The following is a 24,822-nucleotide window of genomic DNA, read 5'->3' on the forward strand; positions in this document are numbered from 1 at the left end:
GAGAAATTTGTGGACAGTGAGAACAGTTAATCAGTGGAACGGCTTGCTTCCAGGACTTGTGGGTGCTCCAACAATGGAGATTTTAAGGAGAGATTGAACAAGTATTTGTCTGAAATGGTATAGGGCTTCCTGATTGAACTGGAAGTTGAACTAGAAGGCCTCCAAGTTCCTTTCCAACTTCGTCATGATGTTATGTGGTTCCTTGTAGATGTATTATGCCTTGGTTTCCATAAGAATTAGCCAACTTGTACATTAAATGTGTGTTAGTGTTTGGGGATTAACCCCTAGCAGAGTAGCAGCAGTAGTCAAGCCAGGAAGGGCCCCAGAGTATACACACACTGAACACAAACACTGTTTGTAGTTTAAATAGTTTTTAATCCATTTAGAGTTTAAAACATTGTCATTCAGTCCAATAGTCATTCACTATATTTCCATCCAGTAAGACTCACTATTACAGTCCAAGTTAAGAGTCTTGCAATATCTTTATCAGCCGATAAAGATATCTTCTCCTCCTCCGGTGCCTCTCTCCAGAGGAACAAACGCTGGATATTCAGCAAGAAGTTCAAACAGTAGAACAGTAGAATTACGCAGTAAATCAGCAAACAGTAGCAAACAAGAACATCTCAGTCACAGGCACAGTACAAACAGTATTCATAGTTAGTCACAGTAACACAGAGGCAGTCGCAGTAAGATTTCCAGCTTCTAATGCTTCCTTATATTGTAACTTCTAACCGCACCCTTAATCGGCTAATTGCCTGCAGCATTGTGCTTAAAGTGATAATCACTTAAACCATGATATCTAAGTTTTATATATTTATTCACCCAAACCATATTTGGTATCAATGTTATACCTAACATACTCCCCTTTTGGGTGAAATAAATATATAATACCTTTACAATCTAACCCCATAGTTTTCACAACTCTCCTGGTGCTTACTGGCACCTTGGGCTTTAGTAAAATTATCAGCTAAATTGTCCTCCGACATACAGTACTCTAGCTGAATCATCTTACTTCTTACAGATTGTCTCACGTTTAGGTATCTTAGATCTGTATGCTTGCTCCTTGTTTTTACTGCAATATTTGTGGCCATTTGAATTGCTGCCTGATTATCTTCATGTATAATTATAGGATAATCTACAGTTATACCTTTATCAATTAACATTTGTTTATACATTATTAATTCTGTACATAACAGAGATAAACAGGAGAATTCTGCCTCCATAGTAGACAAACTTATATGCTGTTGTCTTATTGACTTCCAGCCTATTAATGTCTTACCCAGCATTATGGCTGTTCCTGAAGTCGACTTTCTAGTGTCTCTTTCTAATGCAAAGCTAGCATCTGCATAAGCACTCAGGATTAAATCACCCTTTGGTTCTAAATACAATGAATAATTCATTGTCTTTTTAAGATATCTTAATATCCTCTTAGTTGCAATCCAGTGTCTTTCACATGGTGCAGAATTGAATCTAGCCAACTGATTCACGCAGTACGATATATCTGGTCTAGACCAATTGCTAATATAAGACAAACTACCAATTAAAGATTGATAAATCACCTTATCAAACTCCGGGCTTTGTTCATCAGTGTTGCTAAACTCCTGACTCATTGGAGTCTTAGCTGGCTTACAAAGCTCCATCTTGTAATCTTTTAGCAATTTGCTTATCTTATCTTCCTGAGATATCTTATAACCTTTCCGTGTTTTCTTTATATTCAAACCGAGATACTTCTTTATCTCCCTAATTGCTTGATCTTTATTCTCTTTCCTAATGATGCTATTATTTTATTTGCTTCATCATTAGTTTCAGTTATCAATGCAATGTCATCTGTGAATAGTAATAATAATGATACATTCCCATTTGTCTCCCTCTTAAACAGACATGGATCGGCTAAACCAGCTTTAAATCCTATATTGTCTAGTTCCTTTACAATATACTGGTTCCATTCATAGCCTGATTGTTTTAGACCATAGAGGCTTTTCTTTAACAACCAACAATCATTATTATCCTTATTTTCACTTTTAATGCCAACAGGTTTTTTCATATAAATAGTATGTTTTAATGGGGCGTGCAAGTAAGCAGTTTCCACATCTAGATGGTTAACTATATAGTTTTTACTAGCTGCCCACACTAAAGCTGCCCTCAAGGTTGCTGCCTTAAGACTAGGTGCAAACACCTCATCGTAGTCATTGGCATTCTGCCTAAAACCTTGGGCTACTAACCTTGCCTTATGGATTAAATTACCATTTTTATCTGTTTTTACCTTAAAAATCCATTTGCAGCCAATGGACTTCTTACCTACAGGTAATTTGGCATTTTCATACACTTTCATATCTCTTAATGAATTCAGTTCCTTATTCATTGCTGCATACCAACTTTCTTTTTCCTTAGTAGGATACTTTTTAATTTCTTCAACAGAATTAGGAACTTGATTAATCTGGCACACTGTGTTAGCCTGATACCTATCAGGCGGTCTAGATACACGTGTAGTTCTTCTGGGAATTACAGGGCTTACAGGAGGACTTTGTTGAACTACTACCTGTTCATCTTCCTCATCCTGTTCAGCTATTGAATCTGTTTCTTCCTTTATGGGCACTATTTCATCCTGTATTTGTCTCTTTACTTTATTTTTAAAGTTACAGGGATAACTAATGGGATTTCTATAGGATTCAATAATTACATCTTTATTGGCATCCTGTTCTAATTTCTCCCATCCTTCATGTTCTAGAAATTGGGCACTAGCACTACATAACACTTTAGATGTGCCTTTCTCCCAAAATCTATATGCCCTATGGTTTGCCTGATAACCAACGAAGAAAAATCTTTTAGCTCTATGTTGCCCTTTTTTTCTGAGTTGTGCAGGAATATGCACCCATGCTGGTGCACCAAATGTGTGCAGGTAACTTAGGTCAGGTTTCCTGCCATGCCACCTGGTAAATGGTATTTCACCTGTTGTTGTATTAACAACGTTGTTCAATATGTTATTAGCACACATTGTAGCCTCCCCCACAAATAATCAGGTAACCCAGAATCATTTAACATTGTTCTAACCATTGCCTGTAGTGTTTGGCCTCTTCTTTCAATAAAAGCGTTATGTTCTGGCCTGTATGGAGCAGACTTCTTATGCTCTATTCCAGCTACCTTAAGTCTGTTCTGGAATTTGTTATTAATAAATTCCGTACCATTATCTGTCACCAGGGTTATCAGTTGCCGTTTAGACTTTCTTTCAGCAAACCTAAGCCAATTGAAAAATGTTGATATGTTTCAGTTTTGCTTTTCATTAAATAGCAAAACCCATATCTAGAATAATGGTCCATAATGCTCAGTATATATCTAGCACCCCCATACTGGGTTTCTTTGGACCTATGATGTCTGCAAATACCACTTCTAAAGGTTCTTTTGTTTTGAAACCATTTAGTCTATTTGCAGGCAATACCTTGCTCTTATCTTTACAGCAAACATTACAACGCAAATATTTATCACAAGGTTTTAACCTTATTCCTTCAGATAACTCAACTGTACGTTTTAGCATTTTAAAATTTACATGCCCCAAACGCCTATGCAATAAATGGATACATTCATTATGAGGTTTTATATTATTAAATACAGTATGTGCCTCCCTTTCTTACTATTATCTAAGACATATAATGTTCCATTTAAAGCTGCAGTTACCCTTTTGTTATCTTTTTCAATTATGCAATTATTATCTTTAAAAGTAATTACATAACCTAATTTATCTAATACCCTTACTGAAAGCAAATTAAAATTTAGTTGCGGTACATACAACATTTTATATCCTGGTTTATGCACGGACAATGTGCAAAACCTTCACCTTTCGCTTTCAGGTTCCAGCCATTGGCAAGTGATATATGTTGAGAACTTGTAGACATTTTTATAAATTTTGTCTTATCTCTTGTGATGCAGTGGGATGCGCCACTGTCAACCACCCATATATCATTCTTCACATCAGATTTGCTAAACATGGCTAGTTCAAATGCTTTCTTTGGCTTTTTATATTCTGGCTTTTTCTCTTTTTGCAAAATCTTGCCAAATGTCCTCTGCCTCCACAATTAAAACACTTTTTAATTGTGTATGCTGTCGAAGATAAATTCTCTTCTTCCGGGTGCTGTAATTTGCTTTGCTGGTTTCTTTCAAGCTTTGAAGATAATTTCTCTTCTTTCTTATCTTCTCTCAGCTCGTCACGCTCACGCCTTCTTCTGGCTTCTTCTAGTAGCCTGCCTGTAATCTCGGTTAATGAGAGGCTTTCTTTAGGCAATACTTCCAACGAAGTTACATAGTCATCATAGCTTTGATCTAATGAAGATAATATTATGTAGACTTGTTGCAGTTCATTAAATATAAGCTCTTTTTCTTGCAATTCTTGAAAAATGCTCTTCATACAGTTTAAATGAACTAACATATCTCCATTCCTCTGAAGATGCGTTTGAAAAGCTTCGTGTAAGATTTATATGTGCTCCTACACTGTCCCCGAACATAAATCTTCCTGAGGTTCTCCCAGCAGTTTGCAGCATTTTCTTCTCCACGAATATGGACAAGCTGCTGATCACAGAGAGTCAGTCCTATGATGCATAAAGCCTGCTCATTCTTCAGTTTAAAGTCTTGTAACTTTTCGTTATCATCATCATCAGCAGGATCCCAGCTACTCACATCTGGTGGGTTTGCTATAATGTCCCACAAACCTTCTCTGCGTAGAAGTAAACTACATTTCATTGACCATGAAACATAGTTTGTTCCATCCAGCCTGGATATCATGGACAGTTGTGACAAATTTACTTGTGCCATTACTCTTCAGATATTTTGACTATTTTAAACTAATTAAAACAGTTTGTTTTTTTACAGTAATGTGCAACTCACACCAACTCTCTCTGCTATATCCTGGTTAGTTAGACTATGCTGCTGGGCCCATAACCAATGTTAGTGTTTGGGGATTAACCCTAGCAGAGTAGCAGCAGTAGTCAAGCCAGGAAGGGCCCCAGAGTATACACACACTGAACACAAACACTGTTTGTAGTTTAAATAGTTTTTAATCCATTTAGAGTTTAAAACATTGTCATTCAGTCCAATAGTCATTCACTATATTTCCATCCAGTAAGACTCACTATTACAGTCCAAGTTAAGAGTCCTTGCAATATCTTTATCAGCCGATAAAGATATCTTCTCCTCCTCGGTGCCTCTCTCCAGAGGAACAAACGCTGGATATTCAGCAAGAAGTTCAAACAGTAGAACAGTAGAATTACGCAGTAAATCAGCAAACAGTAGCAAACAAGAACATCTCAGTCACAGGCACAGTACAAACAGTATTCATAGTTAGTCACAGTAACACAGAGGCAGTCGCAGTAAGATTTCCAGCTTCTAATGCTTCCTTATATTGTAACTTCTAACCACACCCTTAATCGGCTAATTGCCTGCAGCATTGTGCTTAAAGTGATAATCACTTAAACCATGATATCTAAGTTTTATATATTTATTCACCCAAACCATATTTGGTATCAATGTTATACCTAACAATGTGGATCATTTTTAACTTTTCTGTTTACTTTTGTTTTTTAAAAATCCAGTTTTCTACCTAGTTCTTTAAGCAGATGAAAATATGAAGTGCTGACTTACAATTCTGTTTGTGTTGCTGCTGTAGTTGAAGGGTTTCTCTGTGTCCTCTGCAGTCCTAGTAATTCTGGATTCTTTATTTTCAATAGGGTTGAGATTTCTTGAATATATAATTTCATTTATATTATATAATATTTCTTCTTTGTAAAATATGGTCCACCAGATCATCAGGATTTCTCATGCTTATTTTGCTGAATGAGAAACCCTGTATGATTGACTTGATATGTCCTTGGATAGCAAATAGTGGACATAGTTATGAGGTATTGGACTAGGACCACAAAGACCAGAATTCAGCTGTATTCTCAGCTGTGGAAATTAAATAAGTCTTCTTGTAGGGGTAAACACTTCTGTGAAAAGTGCCAAGCTAGAACTGAAATAAGTGGGTTGTGTGTACATTGAACATGATAAAGGAGAATATTAAGTATTGAATGGAGACAGGGAATGGGTTTGAGGAGCATTGTCTGTATATCATTAAAAATCTCAAGTTTCCTTCATAAATATGAGAGGTAAATCCTAATTTTCTGTATTGGAAACTAAAGTTCTAAACTGTCAGATTCATCTTGATGGACTGGATATCAAATTTTTGAATGCTTTCACTGAGGCTTTTGAAAAGTTCTTTTTTAAATGTTTAATTGCTACTATGAATTTAATCATATTTACTTAGCTGTTTCTGATATGCTATAGGTTATAAGCAGAAGATTCCATACTTAAGGGCCCATTCATATACAATTTGGGATAAATTTATTGCATGCAGGTGGGGTATTCAGTGGTTCTGTCCTTTATCCAGATTTCAATTTTTATATATATTCTTCAAATAATTGATGTTGTGACAAGAAATTAATAACTTACTAAACTATAAGATTTTTCCATTAAAAGATTACAGGTGTGAGGGTAGAATTATTTTGAATCTTTGAGCATGCAAGCATGTAGAAATTAGAGAAAGACTAACTCAGATTTCAGAACAACACCCAGTGTTTAACAATATATTTTCATGCATTAATTTCAAGCATAGTTCAGTGCACTTATCAGATAAGAGGTTCTGCTGCCCTGGTTCAATTATGCAGGCTTTTCAGAGTGATGCATGTTCCAAGAAATCCGAGGCCTCCCTGGAAGGGAGACAGGATGATGTCATTCCTCATCAGCAGACCAAGATCAGATATAAGCTTATGCTTGCAGTTCTTCTGAAACAATATCATCCTCTAAGCTCTGTGGGTGGTTAGGAAAGAGTTTATTTCCACATTACATACACCAGTGACTTTCTGACAGAATTATAATAGGCTTTTCAGTGCTTTATAGAATACGTATTGCAGCATTCATATTCATTTCAAAATACTGCTATTGATTGTGAGCACAATTAAGCAATGAACACACAGGCTCTCCACACTATTCTCTTTCTGGGTAAGTATCATTAGGAAGAATAGAGAAAAGGAGTAAGCAATAGTAAGCCAAAAAATGGAAGCCATGAAGTAAAAAAAATAGAATAGAATAACAGAGTTAGAAGGGACCTTGGAGGTCTTCTAATCCAACCCCCTGCTGAAGCAGGAGACCCTATAACGGGTGTCAAACTCACATTGTCACAGCGGTGTCACATGACATATCGGGACTTTTCCCCTTCGCTGAACTGGGTGGGGACAAGGCCAGCATGTGACGCATCCAGCTGATGAGCCATGAGTTTGACAGCCCTGCCCTATACCATGTCAAACAAATGGATGTCCATTCTCTTTTTAAGAACCTCCAGTGATGGAGCACCCATAACTTCTGAAGGCAAAAGCTTTTCCTCTGGTTAATTATTCTCACCGTTAGAAAATTACTCCCTAATTCTAGATTGGCTGTCTCCTTGATTAGTTTCTATCCATTGTTTCTTGTCCTGCCTACTCTTGCTTTGGAGAACAGGTTGGCCTCCTCTTCTTTGTGGCAGCGCCTCAAATATTGGAACACTTCTATTATGTCACCCCTAGTCCTTCTTTTCACTAGACTAGACAAACCCAATTCCTGCAACCGTTCTTCATATGTTTTAGCCTCCAGTCCCCTAATCATCTTTGTTGTTTTGTATCTTTTCAATGTCTCAACATCTTGTTTATAATATAGCAGTGATGGCTAACCTTTTCAGCTTGGTGTGTCGAAAATCGGGAAAAAGTGTAGCCTTCCTCGGGTCATGTGTCACTTCAAGAAATATCAATAATTTGGTTTATGACGGACTGGGCTGGGGTGATCACGCAGGGCTGTGAAACTCGTCTCCCTGGTCTCAGGGCTGCAGGTGCAGGATGTGGGGATCGGAAGGCCACCTTACAGGGCTGTGAACCTCATGGATCTCCTTTCCTCCTGTAGCATTCCTGAGGTAATGAAACTGACAAACCTCAGTTTATGGCGGTTAAAACTGGTTCTCTTCTGCAAAGATCTTGTGGCAGCGGTGACACCACGCCTCCACGCAACAAGCAGGGAGCAGGGATTGGAGCAGAGCACAGGCAGCCTCTAAATGTGCAGGTTTTCCCCACACCAACAGGCATGTCAACGCGTGTCATAGGTTAGCCATCACTGTAATATGGTGACCAGAATCTATAGTTTATGCCACCATTAGTCTCTATATCTGTATACATCTTTCTGTCCTTACAAACAATACTTTCTCCAATTAGCATATCACTGTCATCACCGCAAGAAAGCATTTTATATTTATAAATAAATACCTGAAGTATAGGTGGGGATATCACACACCTTTGCTTACATCATGTTCAATGCTGAGCCATGCAATGAGTATTCCATTGATTCTTGTGTATGATTTCCTTTCATCATTATAGTTCTTGTCCATTTATCCAACCAACCTTCAGTTTCATATTTTTGTAAGATCTTCCTTTATACACATTTTATTGTATCCTTTCTTTCAGTCTATAAACATAAAATAAACTTTTATCATATTTATGAATTCCTCAGTGATCTAGGAAGACCAAAACTCTGTGAATTAGTTAACTCAGGGGGACTCAAAAGTAACAAAGCAGGTTTGTTACTTTTGAGTCCTCCTGGGTTAACCTGCTTCTTTAGGGTGTAAATGGAAACAGAGAGCCAGATGTTTCTGGAGAAAGAGCAGCTCTGTCTTCTTGTGATTCAACTTCAGCTTCTTTGATCCCATTCAGGCCTCCACAGCCTTCCGACATGGGTTACAATTTCTATGGCATCTCCAGTCCTGCCTACGGTGGGCATTCTACAGCTAGATATCATCCTCAGGTTGATGATACCTCGTCTTGAACTAGTGTATGACTTCTCCAGATGTCATGTAGATGCTAAAATGTAGGAGTGACAAAAATGAATCCTTCAGTGCCCTTCAACAACATCCACTGAGCTGATTACCATCATTCATACCTATAACATCATTTCCCTTACTGTTAGTTTCACTTACACACAATGTACCTATTTTTCATTTATTAATCTCATTTGTAAATTCATGCTCTTTACCACTTGCATTCCAAGTCACAATTTTCATATGCCCCAGTCATCACTATGTGGTTGATAGAAGCTAATGATAAAAAAGCTAAAATTACTTTTATTGAGATTGCCAGTAATAATAGAATCTTGCAGGTCTGTTTTTGATGTTGTTCCTCCTCCTTGTTCAGTGAATTATGGAGGCACCTGCCTGAGCCATGTCATATATAGCATTCCTTGCAAAAGTTGAGGAGGGTATCAGTCAGTTTTGGTTCCTATTGCCTGTATGTCACAAATGCAGTTAAAAACCAGTTTTACTGCTGATATGCTCATGTTGTTCTGAACAAACTAAGATCTCTTATCTGCAGACTGCCTTGTAATCTATCGTACTGTTTCCCTGCCCTCCATCAGCCAATACGTGTCTGCAATCTACACAGAGAATACCTCCAAGGAAACTAAAGCTAATTTTTAAATCCTAATAATACATTTTTGATATTACATGAAGTTTGGTAAGAGTATTGCTTAATAATTTGTAAGGGATAGAACCAGACTTTTCTACATATGTTTAATTCCATTTCCTATCTCACTAGGTCAGAAAAAGAATAGGGGACACTCTCTCGTTCACCTCTTTCTGTTTGTATTGTGAAAATATTGTACGGTTTGCCAGGCGGTTATTTCTTGTGAGAAGTGAACCTTAGTGAGATGAGAAGAAAAAAAGAGGAAGATGACCTTTCCAGGCAGGAGCTACATCAGAAGGCATCCTTTAAAACTGTTTGATAATCACTAATATTACTTATACTAAATCTTTTTGTGCATGTGTTCATCATAATGGAATAATTTTACAAATACCTCCTGTTCCTGCCTTAGGTTGCTCAAGAAAAGAAATAACTGAGCATTGGGAATGGCTTGAACAGAATTTACTACAAACTCTTTCTATCTTTGAAAATGAAAATGATATAAACACTTTTGTCAGAGGAAAAATACAGGTATTGTTTTTTGGTCTGTTCAATATATATGTGACTAGGAGAAGCTAATATATAATTGTATTTTACATCTGATTTTCTTGTGTGTGTACATTTTTTAAAGGATGATTCCCCCAACAGTGTAATTTTTTTTGCACAGTCTATCAGCAATGCCAGTATTAAATGATATTCATAGGAAGAGGTTCAGACTGGTATTTTAAACACATGCCAGTTCCAACACAATTTCTAATATGTTGATGGAGTAATACTGTCACTTTCTCTCACACACACATCCACACATACCTTATAGAGTTTGACTGTCATTTTTGAAAAGCAGATTTGCCTTGCAATTTGGCTGCTTTTATGTAGAAGAATGAACCCAGTCTGGTTTAGCAGAGACTAACAAGTTATGAGTAACACGTGGATTTGTACTTTCTCATCCAAAAGTTTATTATGTGAAGGATTAATAATGTGAGCCTCTTGAACTGGTTGGCACTCAAATGTCTTTGGATAGCGTTAGCTTACTTCCAGAATCTTTTGAATGGTGACCCTAGCAAGTGTCTTGCAACGTTGTTAAATCTTATGAGATCAAGATATTCTATTTTCATAGGTGATCTGAAGCTGTGGCATTTGTTTGTTTATTTATTAAACATTTGTTTCCTGAAACATAACATGAAATTGTGCGGTGGTTTTCCATATGAATAGGTTGCTTATATTTGGAATATGTACTAAAAGGAAAAATTATAATTATTTAAGATTTGTCTTTAATTCTTTTATTTCTACATTAATGGATCAGTATGTGTACATTTTGATAGGGATTGTAATTTAAATACTAGAAGTGAAATGCAATGGTTGCTTTGAGAATTCCAAGTGGTCCTATATGATCTACTTCAGGGTATCATCGCAGAGTACAACAAAATCAATGGTATTCGGGAAGATGATGACACGGCCAAATTTAAGGAAGCAACAGTGAAGTTCCATAAATTGTTTGGGATGCCAGAGGAGGAGAAACTTGTGAATTATTACTCCTGCAGTTATTGGAAAGGGAAAGTCCCACGTCAGGGCTGGATGTATCTCAGCATTAACCATCTGTGTTTCTATTCTTTTCTCATGGGTCGAGAAGGTAGGAATGAATGATTTCTTACTGAATTATTAACAGGTGCATTTATTACAAATATTCAGTATGTATGATTTAATGTTGTCCTTATTCTCCTGTGTAGGAATTGGAGGTAAGAAAATAAATATTAGAATAACAAGCATAAGAAAAGGTGGTTTAATCAACTGAACAAACTACACTGTGCTATTTCACTGAACATATTTTTTAATGATTAATATTACCATATATAGTAAGTCATACAGAAGGAACAGCATACAGTATATATAAAATGCTGAAGCAAAAGAGTTAATTTATACTTAGCTGACAACATTATTTTTTAAAAAAAGGTTTTGCACCAAATAACTGCAGATAATTCATGGACATATATGTATGAACCCTTATTTATTCATGTTAACATTTTAAGAGGTTTAGCACCTGAATTGATTTAGCTCTATTTAGAGTGGTGGATCCTTATTTAAAATTTATGCTGTGTGAACTAATAAGTGCTTAAGTAATTTAAGGTTTGTATCATGGTTGCTTTTTTTGTTAAGCTTTTTTGGTTTAGTGTACAATTATAAAATGATTTGATCCTTTATCAGATGTATGTAGGGATAGGTTTTTATTTGTAAAACAATCTTACTACATTTGCCAGTCAGATAGTGTAGTAAATATATAGATTTATCAGATACTCATGCAGATGGTAGACAAATCCTTTCAACCGATTACTACATAGTACTAGTGACTCAATCAGTTGAAAGCACTGAGACTAACATTTGAGCAAACTTTCAAAGGACCGGACCATAAATCGGTATTTACAGCAGTTGTATATATGCAAGTGGTTTATACTTATTATAACACTTTTTAGATTTTGTCATCTGATTTTTGAATTTGAAACTATTGAATGTTATTGTTTCTGCTGAAGCAATGTTTTTCTTTTAACAGCTAAACTTGTCATCCGATGGGTAGATATCACCCAGCTTGAGAAGAATGCAACTCTGCTGTTACCTGATGTGATTAAAGTTAGCACAAGATCCAGTCAGCATTTCTTTTCTGTGTTTCTCAACATCACTGAAACATTTAAACTAATGGAACAACTTGCTAACATAGCTATGAGGCAACTTTTGGACAATGAAGGCTTTGAGCAGGACAAGTCACTCCCCAGACTTAAGAAGAAGTCTCCTAAAAAAGTATCTGCCCTAAAACGGTAGGATTTGGAATCAGTTGCTATAGTGCAGTGCAAAGTAAGCAACAGCCCAGATACACATTTTTACATGGTTTTCTCTTACTTTAAAGCCCGTGAAGGGGCTGGAGGAAGTGTTTTCTGGGGAACATCTATGAAATTGAAGAATTTGATTAAAAGAACCAGCGGTACAACAGCATTCCATATTCCCCTTTTTATTCACACTGCCAATAAAACACAGCAAAAGCAGGTTTCATTTCTTCAGCCTCCAGGTTCACAAGAATGGTTTACAGCCATCACATTGCCTACTGTTCCATTGGGAGCAAGGTCTTCCACATATATACTGTTTCAAAAATATGAGATCACTTTCCTTGATAATTGGAAGGGCCCACTCCTTTGTTGATGCAATCATAAAGTGTGACATCACATAATCTCTGTTGATTTACAGTCTGGGTGTCAAACTCGATCGCGTCATGTGACGTATCGTGACTTTTGCTTTTTCAGAGCTGGGGTGGGTGTCGCCTGCATGTGAGGCATCCGGCCCATGGGCCACCAGTTTGACAGGCCTGACTTACAGCAACAATTGCAGCAGTTCCAGTTGTCATCATTAGGGGAATCCCTGGCCACTGTAGTGTTCAGCGGTCATATGATTGCCATTTGCAACCTCCTGCTGGCTTTCCCATTGACTTGTTGGAAGCTGGCAGGGTTGGTTGCAAATGATGAATACGGGTAATCCTTGACTTATGACCACAATTGAGCCCAACTATTTCTGTTTTTAAGTGAGACACTTGTTAAGTGAATTTTGCTCCAATTTATGACCTTTCTTATCACAGTTGTTAAGTGAATCACTGCAGTTGTTAAATTAGTGACACTGCTGTTAAGTGAATCTGGCTTCCCTGTTGACTTTGCTTTTCAGAAGGTCACAGAAAGTGATCCATGACCCTAGGATGACCCTGGGATACTGCAACCATCATAAATATGAGTCAGTTGCCAAGAGTCTGAATTTTGATCACATGACCGTGGGGATGGTTGCAGTGGTCGTAAGCGTGAAAAATGGTCATGTCACTTTTTTCAGTGCCGTTGTAACTTTGAACAGTCACTAAATGAACTTTTATAAGTCGAGGACTACCTGTAACTGTAGAAGATGTGGGGTTGAAGATATTGAAAAAAAAGACCAAAGGTTTTTATGAGTGAAAGAATCATCAGCCAGATCAAGATCAGCTGTCATTTCATCTGACTGAATGCAAAAGGGAAAAAAGACAAATAATAATCCCTTTCTTAATTCTAAAATGTGGAAGAGTAGATGAATATGTAGCACAGTGAACACAGCTGGTTTTCATTCAGCGACCACTTTTTTAGTGACTGTTCTGTGTTATGACAGGGCTGAACAAGGAGACTTGCGCTTGTTCCTTGTAGTTATGACCATCACAGTCCCGTGATTATGTAGTTATGACTGTCTCTACAGTCACGTGATTATGATTCGGGTGCTTGGCCAGTGGCTTGCAATTACAATGGCTTGCAGCAATCTGCAATTAGAGGATTAAATCCATGTCAGTCCTTTACCTCGTTGGTTCTCTCCCTCCCAAATTATGCCCTTGAATGCTTCATGGACTTTAGTCCATTCACAAACTAATGAGCCTTAAGCAATGTAAACCTTGCCTAATCCACTATATTAATACTAGTTACCTTTTCTCTGGTTTGAAATCAACTGTCTTCTTTTAGCAGCCACTAAGACTTCTCCGTCCGTTTTATTAACTATTTTACTTGCACCCTTCTGCTCCATTTCCAAACTGCTTTTTCTTAAGTCTTCCATGATCATCTAAAATAAGGGTCAGCAACATTCTGGCCAGAGGACATGGTGCTGCTGCCACCATTTCTGGGGGACAATTCTCTGTATGGAGCAAGGTGGCTGTTGAAGCAGAGGTGGTATTCAGTAGGTTCTGACCAGAGAACCGGTAGCAGAAATTGTGAGTACTTCAGAGAACCAGCAAATACCACCTCTGACTGGCCCCGCCCGCATCTATTCTCTGCCTCCCGAGTCCCAGCTGATTGGCTGGGTCTTCTTTTGTTGCCCTGCACAGGAGAATGGAGCTGGACAGTGGGGTGGGGAGAGAATGGGGATTTTGTAGTAACCTTCCCCCTGGAGTGGGTGGGAATGGAGATTTTGCAGTATCCTTCCCCTGTCACACCCACCAAGCCACGCCCACCAAGCCACGCCCACAGAACTGGTAGTAAATTTTTTTGAATCCCACCACTGTTGAAGCCATCTCTAAAATGGCTCTGAGACAGTAGAATGTATTTTTGTTCTGTTTCCTGAGTTGAGTAAATATATTTTTGGGATCACAAGCCAGATGATTTTGAGTGGCAGGCCATATCTGGTCCACAAGCAATAGATTGCTAAGGCCAGATTTAAAGACTTCCTCCTTTGTCAATCCATATGTGATCCTTAATTTCTTCAGTAAGAAGCACAGGAATCTAAATCAACACCTCTTGGCTTTCAGGAAAGCGAGTAAAATTGTTTCTTTTGGATGTCCAGGAAAAGGCTCCTCAACTCAGGCTCATCACTGCTCAGTACTCTGCTCAGTTAAAGATATTATATATTTTTCTGGTGTCTTATTTTTTCAGTAGTTGCCAGCAGAATAGTTCTTACTATTGCTAGGACAATTAAAGTCTTTCTTATAAATGCCAGGAGGTAGAGTCAAAGCAGAATGCTATGACTACTAGACCAGCTTATTACAATCTCTACCCTCCATATACATGTCAGGACAATAGCTTGTAGTTCTATGGCTTATAACTTAACTTATTTGTAGGGATGTAGGTAAAAAAATGTTACAAATTTGCTTATGGGTACAGATAGTCCTCACTTATTGACAGTAATTGGGGTAGGCTTAGGGTATAGTACTACAACTACCACTACCACTAGTTAAACTACTAATAAACATGTTAAGGCAATTTATGTTTGTTTTAAGCCCTGTTAATATAAATGTCATAAATTTTTATATGAAAAATAGTTTTGTAAAGAATATACTTCGTTATTTATTTTTAGTGCAGAAGCAAGAACTGTACGAGATGTGTGCATGTAATTGGAATATTGCCATTGAAATCTGAAATGCTATTTTTCAGGGATCTTGATGCCAGGGCAAAAAGTGAAAGGTACCGTGCTTTGTTCCGGCTTCCAAAGGACGAAAAACTAGATGGACATACAGATTGTACTCTGTGGACCCCATTTAATAAAATGCACATTTTGGGTCAAATGTTTGTCTCTACAAATTACATTTGTTTCACTAGCAAAGAAGAAAATCTCTGCAGTCTCATCATCCCACTTTGGGAGGTCAGTGCAAAACCTGTTGGTTTTATTATATCGGGATTACTATGAACATTCAAGATACCTGATCAAGGCAGGGGCCCAACCCACAAACATGGCTTCATCAGTGATGCCTGAAGGCTTGTTTGGAATCTTCTCTGGAATTATAATATGGTACTAGGCCCTAATCCAGCTGGACTCCCCTGCTGGTCTGTTTTTGGCTTTGTAAAGCTTTTTGCTCCTTGGCGTGCCTCTTTTATGGTGGACCTAAGGGCCTACCGCATCCACGAGGTAGCCCATGCTCGATTAAAGACTCACATGTTTTTTTAACAGTGTCATCAGAGAGACAGAGCGCATGGGTCATTAAGCAACTCACTTAACAATTGTCACCACTTGCAACCATAATGAGCAGACTCTATTATGGTTGTAGGTAAAAGATTACTTGTACACATGGGTGCTCACTATTCAGTCAATAATCCATGCGTTGTTACCCCACTTATTGTACCACCCATGGCATCACCCAATTGTCACAAATTTTAATTTTCTCTGTGATCGAGAAATTATAATTTACCATCGGCAAGGTCTAACTTTGACCAACAAGTTGTCATGTTTCTTGCAATAATGTGAGTCTTTTTCAAGAATAATTTGAACACTGAATTCACGTTTATGGATTCATTTACAGACATATTATGTAACAGAAGATCTCTATATTTTAGACATACTATTTTATCAATAATTAATAATTATCATGAATTAACTATTAATATTTACATCTAAAGTATATATAAAAACTACTAAATAATGCAAAGAGTAGAATAGGATGACTATGGAGACAATGAAATATTACATATTTGGATTATTTAATCTTTCCTTATGCAATGCTAAAACAAGCGTGCTGAAAGTTTATAATGCTGCCCAGGTTTCTAGAATTAGCTTCTATAATCACCCAAAGCAACTGTATAGCTTTTTTCTATATTTAAAAACTGCAATTAGGCTGGTCTGTGACCAAATTAAAGATTCAGTTGATGTAGAACTGCATCTTCCAGTGTATCAATTCATTTAGACTTTATTTTGGTCCTTCTATTTCCATGTGTACCATTAGGTGACGATTGTTGAAAAGGCAGATAGCTCAAGTGTTTTACCTAGTCCATTGTCTATCAGCACTAAAAACCGAATGACATTCCTCTTTGCCAATTTGAAAGACAGAGACTTTCTAGTGCAGAGAATTTCTGATTTCCTCCAGAAAACTACTTCCAAAATTTATTCTGAAAGAGAGATTTCTGGAAGTTACAACAGTTCAGATGATGAGGTGAGTAGATAGTCACTTGAAGTTTAAATTGATTATATAATTATTAACCCAGGTAAGGGGATTACACTAAATCTTAATTTGCACTTTTCCATTTATTTATTTTTTGTTCTAGGCCTTTGGGTTGGTCTTGTTTCTGGTGATTGCCTGTTTTCTATTTCTAGTGGTTACTTCTTGGACTAGTCCCTATTGTTTTCTTGGAAACATTTTTTGGAAGTGTTTTGTCATTGCCTTCTTCCTAGTCCTGAGAGAGCGAGAGAGAGCGGTGGAGTCATTCAACTAGATGTTTTGTGACAAAGACAGGAATTGAATTCATGTTCTCCATGAATTTTTCTACCTTGGTGTTTTTAATAACTATATCAAATTAGCTCTGTGTACTACAAACCATGATTTATCGTTTTTTATAAGTTAGGTTGGGTTTTGTCTTAACGCTTGCTAGTTGAATGATAAGGTACATAACTATAAATACCAAATCATAATATTTGGTTTTTCTTGAAGGATTTTCAACCAGTCTGTACATCCAATCCAACATAGTAGAGAGCAGAGAATCTTTCATATTTAATCTCAGCCTTAGAACCATTATTCTATATGTATTGCCTCTGTTTTTGAACAGTTTAAAAAGACTGTTTTAAGATTGAATCTGAAGAAAAATACTCAAATTCACAACCTATCATCTTGTCTGAGTCCACAAAATGCCAACCGTTGATTTTTGAATATTTATCAGCTTGCAAATAAAATGCAAGGCAGTAAAATTCAAATAATTGTATTAGTTGAACATTTATGTAACATCTTTCTAAAAGCTATTTTGTGTGCATTAAAAATAATTTGAAACACAGAATTAATCTCTAAGCATTTAAAATGTTTGATTTTCTTAATTAACTGAATGATTTGTTTGCGGATGTCTGTCTCTTTCTGCCTGTAGCTGATTTATCAGTAGCTGAAAGTTATAAATACTCTCTCACAGGAAGCCATCAATAGCCCTCTGTTTCTGCTGTTGTCTCAATAGAACCATAACCATCTGCCTAGCTTGTGATGCAGTAATTTTAATACAGTTCACAAAGCATGGTAGCAGATTAGAAGCTTATGAAAGTCTATTTTGAAGTGGAAAATGATTGGAGCATAAGGGTACTTATAGCAGAGTTTTTACAATATGTAACAGGAGAACGGCAGTCTTAAGATGTTCAAGCTTGTCATGGAAATGGCATACTAATAGTGCTTTCAATTTGGTGGTCTAAGTTGAATCATGATCCCTGTTACTCCAGTTGTCACTGATAATGGAATGGAATGGTATAGAACAGAACAGAACAGAATAGAATTATTTATTGGCCAAGTGTGATTGGACATAAGGAATTTGTCTTGGTGCATATGCTCTCAGTGAAAAGATACATTCGTCAGGAGTCAAGAATAATAAGGTACAACACTTAATAATAGTCATAGGGTACAATAAGCAATCAAATCATACTAGGAAACAGTAAATATGAATCGTAAAGATACAAGCAGTTACAATCATACAGTCACAAGTGGGAGAGGAGGGGTGATAAGGAGTGATGAGAAGATTATAGTAATAGTAATGCAGACTTTATAAATAGTTGGACAGTGTTGAAGGAATTATTTGTTTAGCAGAGTGATGGCATTTGGGGAAAAAAACTGTCCTTGTGTCTAGTTGTTCTGGTGTGCAGTGCTCTATAGTGTCGTTTTGAGGGTAGGAGTTGAAACAGTTTATGTCCGAGATGTGAGGGGTCTGTAAATATTTTCACAGCCCTCTTTTTGACTCATGTAGTATACAGGTTCTCGACTGAAGGCAGGTTGGTAGTAATTTTTTTTCTGCAGTCCTAATTACTCTCTGGAGTCTGCGTCTGTCTTGTTGGGTTGCAGAACTAAACCAGACAGTTATAGAGGCGCAGATGACAGGTTCAGTAATTCCTCTGTAGAACTGTATCAGCAATTCTGTAGTTCACATATTTTGTTAGAGAACTGTGAGCTAACTTGTTTGGTTAAAATCAATTCAGTGCTGAATTCAAAGAAACCTGTGCCAGATCTCACTTCTAATAGTTTTGTAAGTAGTGAGTCATTCATAGCAATTAGTGGCACACAGCACCTGCAACATCACAAAATGGTATCCATTGACTTCCAAAATAATTTAAAAATATTTTAATGCTATCTAATTGATATGAAATGGAAAACTTGCAACATTTCCAGCTTTCATTAAATTTTATCTACACTGCTCAAAAAAATAAAGGGAACACTTAAACAACACAATGTAACTCCAAGTCAATCACACTTCTGTGAAATCAAACTGTCCACTTAGGTAGCAACACTGATTGACAATCAATTTCACATGCTGTTGTACAAATAGAATAGACAAGAGGTGGAAAGCATAGGCAGTTAGCAAGACATCCCCAATAAAGGAGTGGTTCTGCAGGTGGTGACCACAGGCCACTTCTCAGTTCCTATGCTTTCTGGCTGATGGTTTGATCACTTTTGAATGCTGGCGGTGCTTTCACTCTAGTGGTAGCATGAGACGGAGTCTACAACCCACACAAGTGGCTCAGGTAGTGCAGCTCATCCAGGATGGCACATCAATGCGAGCTGTGGCAAGAAGGTTTGCTGTGTTTGTCAGCATAGTGTCCAGAGCATGGAGGCGCTACCAGGAGACAGGCCAGTACATCAGGAGACGTGGGGGAGGCCATAGGAGGGCAACAACCCAGCATCAGGACCGCTACCTCCGCCTTTGTACAAGGAGGGACAGGAGGAGCACTGCCAGAGCCCTGCAAAATGACCTCCAGCGGGCCACAGATGTGCATGTGGCTGCTCAAACGGTCAGAAACAGACTCCATGAGGGTGGTATGAGGGCCCAACATCCACAGGTGGGTGCTTACAGCCCAACACTGCAGGACATTTGGCATTTGCCAGAGAACACCAAGATTGGCAAATTTGCCACTGGCGCCCTGTGTTCTTCACAGATGAAAGGTTCACACTGAGCACATGTGACAGACATGACAGGGTCTGGAGACACCATGGAGAATGTTCTGCTGCCTGCAACATCCTCCAGCATGACCGGTTTGGTAGTGGGTCAGTAATGGTGTGGGGTGGCATTTCTTTAGGGGGCTGCACAGCCCTCCATGTGCTCGCCAGAAGTGGCCTGACTGCCATTAGGTACCGAGATGAGATCCTCAGACCCCTTGTGAGACTATATGCTGGTGCGGTTGGCCCTGGGTTCCTCCTAATGCACGACAATGCTAGACCTCATATGGCTGGAGTGTGTCAGAAGTTCCTGCAAGATGAAGGCATTGGACTGGCCTGCCCGTTCCCCAGACCTGAATCCAATTGAACACATCTGGGACATCATGTCTCGCTCCATCCACCAATGCCACGTTGCACCACAGACTGTCCAGGAGTTGGGGGATGCTTTAGTTCCAGGTGTGGGAGGAGATCCCTCAGGAGACCATCTGCCACCTCATCAGGAGCATGCCCAGGCGTTGTAGGGAGATCATACAGGCACGTGGAGGCCACACACACTACTGAGCCTCATTTTGCCTTGTTTTAAGAACATTACATCAAAGTTGGATCAGCCTGTAGTGTTTTTTTCTACTTTAATTTTGAGTGTAACTCCAAATCCAGACCTCCATGGGTTGCTAAATTTGATTTCCATTGATAATTTTTGTGTGATTTTGTTGTCAGCACATTCAACTATGTAATGAACAAAGTATTTAATAAGAATATTTCATTCATTCAGATCTAGGATGTCTTATTTTTGTGTTCCCTTTATTTTTTTGAGCAGTGTATTTTGAAATTTTGTCCAATCATTTTGTTTGTAATGTTAATTTTATTTTTATGGCATCCACAATGCAATACAGTGAGTGATACCTTTCACCTGAAAGGTGTCTGAACCTTTTGATTTACAAGTCTTTTTTTCCCTCCGGACCTATTGTTTTTGCATTTCATTTTTAAAAACATAAGTTGTCGGAAAACTGTAAGGTGATTTTTTTTTTCTTAAACATTCTTCTTCTATCTTCTTTGTCTTCTTGGTGATCTTGGTTGCTCCCACGATTTTCCTTCCCCAGTTGTTTTCAGGATCATAAGTGGATAAGTAATTTTAATACTACAGGGTTCCAAAGAAGAAACAATTAGAAGAAAGTATGGCATTATTTCCCTAGCAAGATAAGAAACCGTAAGGTTGTGAGAATTTGTTGGGCCAGTCCTCTGTATCAGGGATCCCCAACCTCCGGTCCATGGACTGGCACCAGTCCGCACCATGCCAGAAACTGAGCCACGCAAACAAGCAAAGCCCATTTGCTGGATGCAGGCAGTACATGAAACCACGCCCCCTCCGGTCCATGGAAAAACCTCTGTCCACAGAACCGGTCCCTGGTGCCGTTCTATATCAATTACAGTATGTTTCATAAATACGATGGCACTCAGAAAGGAAGGGGGAAACAATGTTTGCTGCAAATTGTTTCACTGCAGAACAAAAGATTTGCAACATTACCATAACTTCGTTGCTTTTATAAGTTGTTATTTTGAGAATGTTTCTGGATATGTAACTTTAAAGAACAGCTTAACGTAGAGTTATTATGGTATAGCTATACTGTGTATTAGAAAATGTTCAAAAAATATTTCATGAGAGCATTAAATATTTTGCTTAAAGGGAGAATGTGTGTTTCTTCAAGCTTTGTTTTAAGGCCAGAATTTCAGTGCTAAAATTCTCTGCAGTTTATCTGATTCTCAGTGATTTTATATGGATCCATATTTATAAGCCAATTACTGTGCAGATCTCTTAATTTGGATTAAAGGCTGCAGGCAGCTGATACAAAGGTTGGGTGGGGATAGTCTTCCTGCTTTTGGACTTCAAACACATTTGGCGAAAGTGTACTTTTTCTGCCGCAGTGCCTTTCATCCTCCGCTGCTTGAATTACTCAGGGTCAGCACTAAAAGTGGGAGGAAGGAGGGATGGGCAGTGTGACAAAAGTATTTATTTATTTGGTTTGTCAATTGCTTACAAGATAATAGGCATAAGTAAAAACATAGTTATGAATACATGGACACATATAAGAAAAAATGGATCCATATAAGAAAAAGCATGAGCTAAACTGTTTCCTAGCTTAAAGCTTTTAAAATGTGGGCACTATTATCCTAACGCAGGCCCAATATTGGTTCTCATTTTTTGGTTCTGTCCATTCCTGACCACATATGAAGTATGTGGACTCGCCATAACCAGCCCTCCTCCCCAGTTTCTAATTCCATGAAGAGGCTGAAGAAGTGGTAGTGTTTATCTTTGAGAAGAGAAGAGCAATAAAGGATATGACCTCACTCTTAAAATATCTGACAGACTTTCACAGAGGAAAGCTCAAGATCTGTTCTTTTTCATGCCAGAATGCAAGGCATGGAATCATGGATGTAAGTTACAGGAATGCAGATTTAAATTGTGTTCCTGCATTCAGACAAATGTTAGCTGTTTGTCAGAGATGCTTTAATATGGAATCCTGTGCCAAGCAGGGGTTAAAAGTGATGCTGTGTGATTCCCCTCAGGTTTATTCAAGGGCAAGTAGCGTCCTTTCATCAAGCCCTCAGAGAAGCCTGAACTCTGAGGTGGATGGAGACCAGCACTTCAACTTGAATGGAAACAGTGTCCCAACTGTAACACAGGCCCTAATGACGATGTATCGTCGGCGTTCTCCAGAGGAATTCAACCCTAAATTAGTAGGCTGATTATTATTTTTTGCTCTTAGTCATATAGCAAAAATACTGTCCTTGTTCATTTTAAAATATGTGAATGTAAATTATATCCGCAGGAGTTTCTTGATTAGGATGTTGGATGAAGTCAGTTTTGAAAAATATTTAAGATCTTAATTAATTTAAACCATAGTATAATATCTGCCTATTTAATAGCAATATATCATAGTGCTTTACAGCCCTCTCTAAGCAGTTTTACAGAGTCAGCCTCTTGCCCCCAACAATCTGGGTCCTCAATTTTACCCACTTTGGAAGGATGATTCAACCTTGAGCCTGGTGGGATTTGAACTGCCAAATTGCAGGCAGTTGATAGCCAGCAGAAATGGCATGCAGTATAGCACTCTAACCACTGCACCACCAAGGCTCTATACTAAAAAGTGTGTGCCACAAAGGATAATCTATCTGTGGAAAGGGTTAAGTAGCAGATAAGACTAGTCAGACATACCATCCCCAAATAAAATTAAGGAACATAATTAAATGTCAGGATGAGAAGAGTTATTTCATCATATTTGGACACAAGATTAATGGATTTTATTACATAGGATGGTTTCCCTGTGTATTATATTCTGTCATATCTATTACTTTTAAGGCAAAAGAATTTTTGAAAGAAGAAGCTTGGAAAATGCATTTTGCTGAGTATGGCCAAGGTATCTGTATGTATCGTACAGAGAAAACAAGAGACCTTGCATTAAAAGGTATTCCTGAAAACATGAGAGGGGAACTCTGGTTGCTCTTGTCAGGTAGGTGTCAGTAGGTAACATACCTCTAGAAGGCTTTATCAGCAGTTGGTTTACTTGTCCCTGGGGATCACATACAAAGTAGGAGATCCAAGTGTTGGCTGCAAGCAAATGGGAAGCAATAGTTGCATTGCTAAGCATTTTTATTCAGGAGAACATTTCTCTGATTTAATCAGAACTAATTTGGTGATACCAAATCAATACTGCTTTTCAAAAGGCAGCTGGACTTTCTTGTTTTTCTTTGAAGATGACTTCGCTTCACATCCAAGAAGCTTCTTCAGCTCTGACTGGATGGTGGGGAATAGAAGGATTTATACTCCTTGCAGACATTTGCATTCTTTTAGTGAGATGTTAAGTCTATCTGTGTCTTTAAGGTCACCTGAGTGATGCAAATGGGTGTGGAGCCTTCTTGGAACTGTTGAAAGGACTGTGTTGTAGACTGAAGATACATGATGTCATATCCCTCCCCCTCTGTTGAGAGTGGGCTATTCAATTTTGATATAGATGCTTCTTTGACCCCTCTTTCACACCAGTGGTCCTTTCTGTACAAAATGTGGACTTCGCTGTCTTCAAAAGCTTATTGGATAAGAAGTGAAACATCTTCAAAGAAAAACAAGAAAGTCCAGTTGCCTCTTGAAAAAAGCACCTTTGGGACAACGATGACCTGGGTGACTGAGCATCTCTATAGACAGATAATTTGGTGATAGATTTGTTTAGAATTGCCATAAATAAATAGAGATAGAGATACAGAATCTAAATAGTTACTTTAAAATGTTAAGATTCTCCCCTTCCCAAATTATGGAATGAGTACTGTAATTTAAGGCTCTGGATAAACTTTGTAGATTATCAAGAGAAAAGCGCACATCTTAGTATGTATTTACATTGGCTGTTGAAGAAGAGCTCCACTGTCATCTTTAAATGAATGTGTCCATAATATGCTCTCCCATATTAGTGTGCTTGTGTGATATTTTGGTTCATTTAGAATAAATATTGTCACCCAACGAACTATCTTAGGAAAAGAAACAGATTAGCAAACACTGGCAAACCAAATATCTGACAATAGTTAATCAAAATGTAGGATTTTAATTAAAATATTATCTTTTCATAAAGTTGGGCCCCCAAAAAACACATTAGATGCACCCAGAATTTTGGACATATAACATTTTTAAAAACTTTATATGATTAGCATCCTCTCATAAGATACAGTGTGTTTCTGTTACAGCTTTAAAATGTGGGTGTGTGTCAAATAATGAATTATATATTCTTAAAAGTCAGCCGATCTCTTGAGCATGAGAATGATCTGAGCAGTTAATTATTTTTTTTACATTTTTTATTATAAAGTATTATAAAATGCAAAATACAAAAGTAAATAAAAGAGCAGTGAGAGGGAAGGGAAAGGGGAAAGAAGTGAAGAAAGGTAAGCAAAACGAAAAGAAAAAGAAGCATTGACTTCAAACTTTCTCTG

The 24,822-nt window shown here is 37.8% G+C and overlaps 1 protein-coding gene across 6 annotated transcripts in view; it reads left to right on the top strand.

Annotated features, from left to right (window-relative positions):
- The window catches only part of TBC1D9 (TBC1 domain family member 9), a 64,224-nt gene that overhangs the window by 22,587 nt on the left and 16,815 nt on the right, over positions 1-24,822 (top strand). For all 6 annotated transcript variants that reach the window (XM_026668816.2, XM_026668815.2, XM_087963113.1 and 3 more), the window contains 7 exons: positions 9,907-10,025; positions 10,896-11,124; positions 12,040-12,301; positions 15,401-15,608; positions 16,684-16,890; positions 22,417-22,587; positions 23,210-23,360. In XM_026668816.2, coding sequence (XP_026524601.1) covers positions 9,907-10,025; positions 10,896-11,124; positions 12,040-12,301; positions 15,401-15,608; positions 16,684-16,890; positions 22,417-22,587; positions 23,210-23,360 — 1,347 coding nt within the window. The remainder of the gene's footprint in view (positions 1-9,906; positions 10,026-10,895; positions 11,125-12,039; positions 12,302-15,400; positions 15,609-16,683; positions 16,891-22,416; positions 22,588-23,209; positions 23,361-24,822) is intronic.

The sequence above is a fragment of the Notechis scutatus genome, chromosome 4 (genome assembly GCF_049901735.1).
Source record: "Notechis scutatus isolate UNSWTSFEM ecotype Mainland chromosome 4, rNotScu1.2, whole genome shotgun sequence".
Taxonomy (NCBI): Eukaryota; Metazoa; Chordata; class Lepidosauria; order Squamata; family Elapidae; genus Notechis; species Notechis scutatus.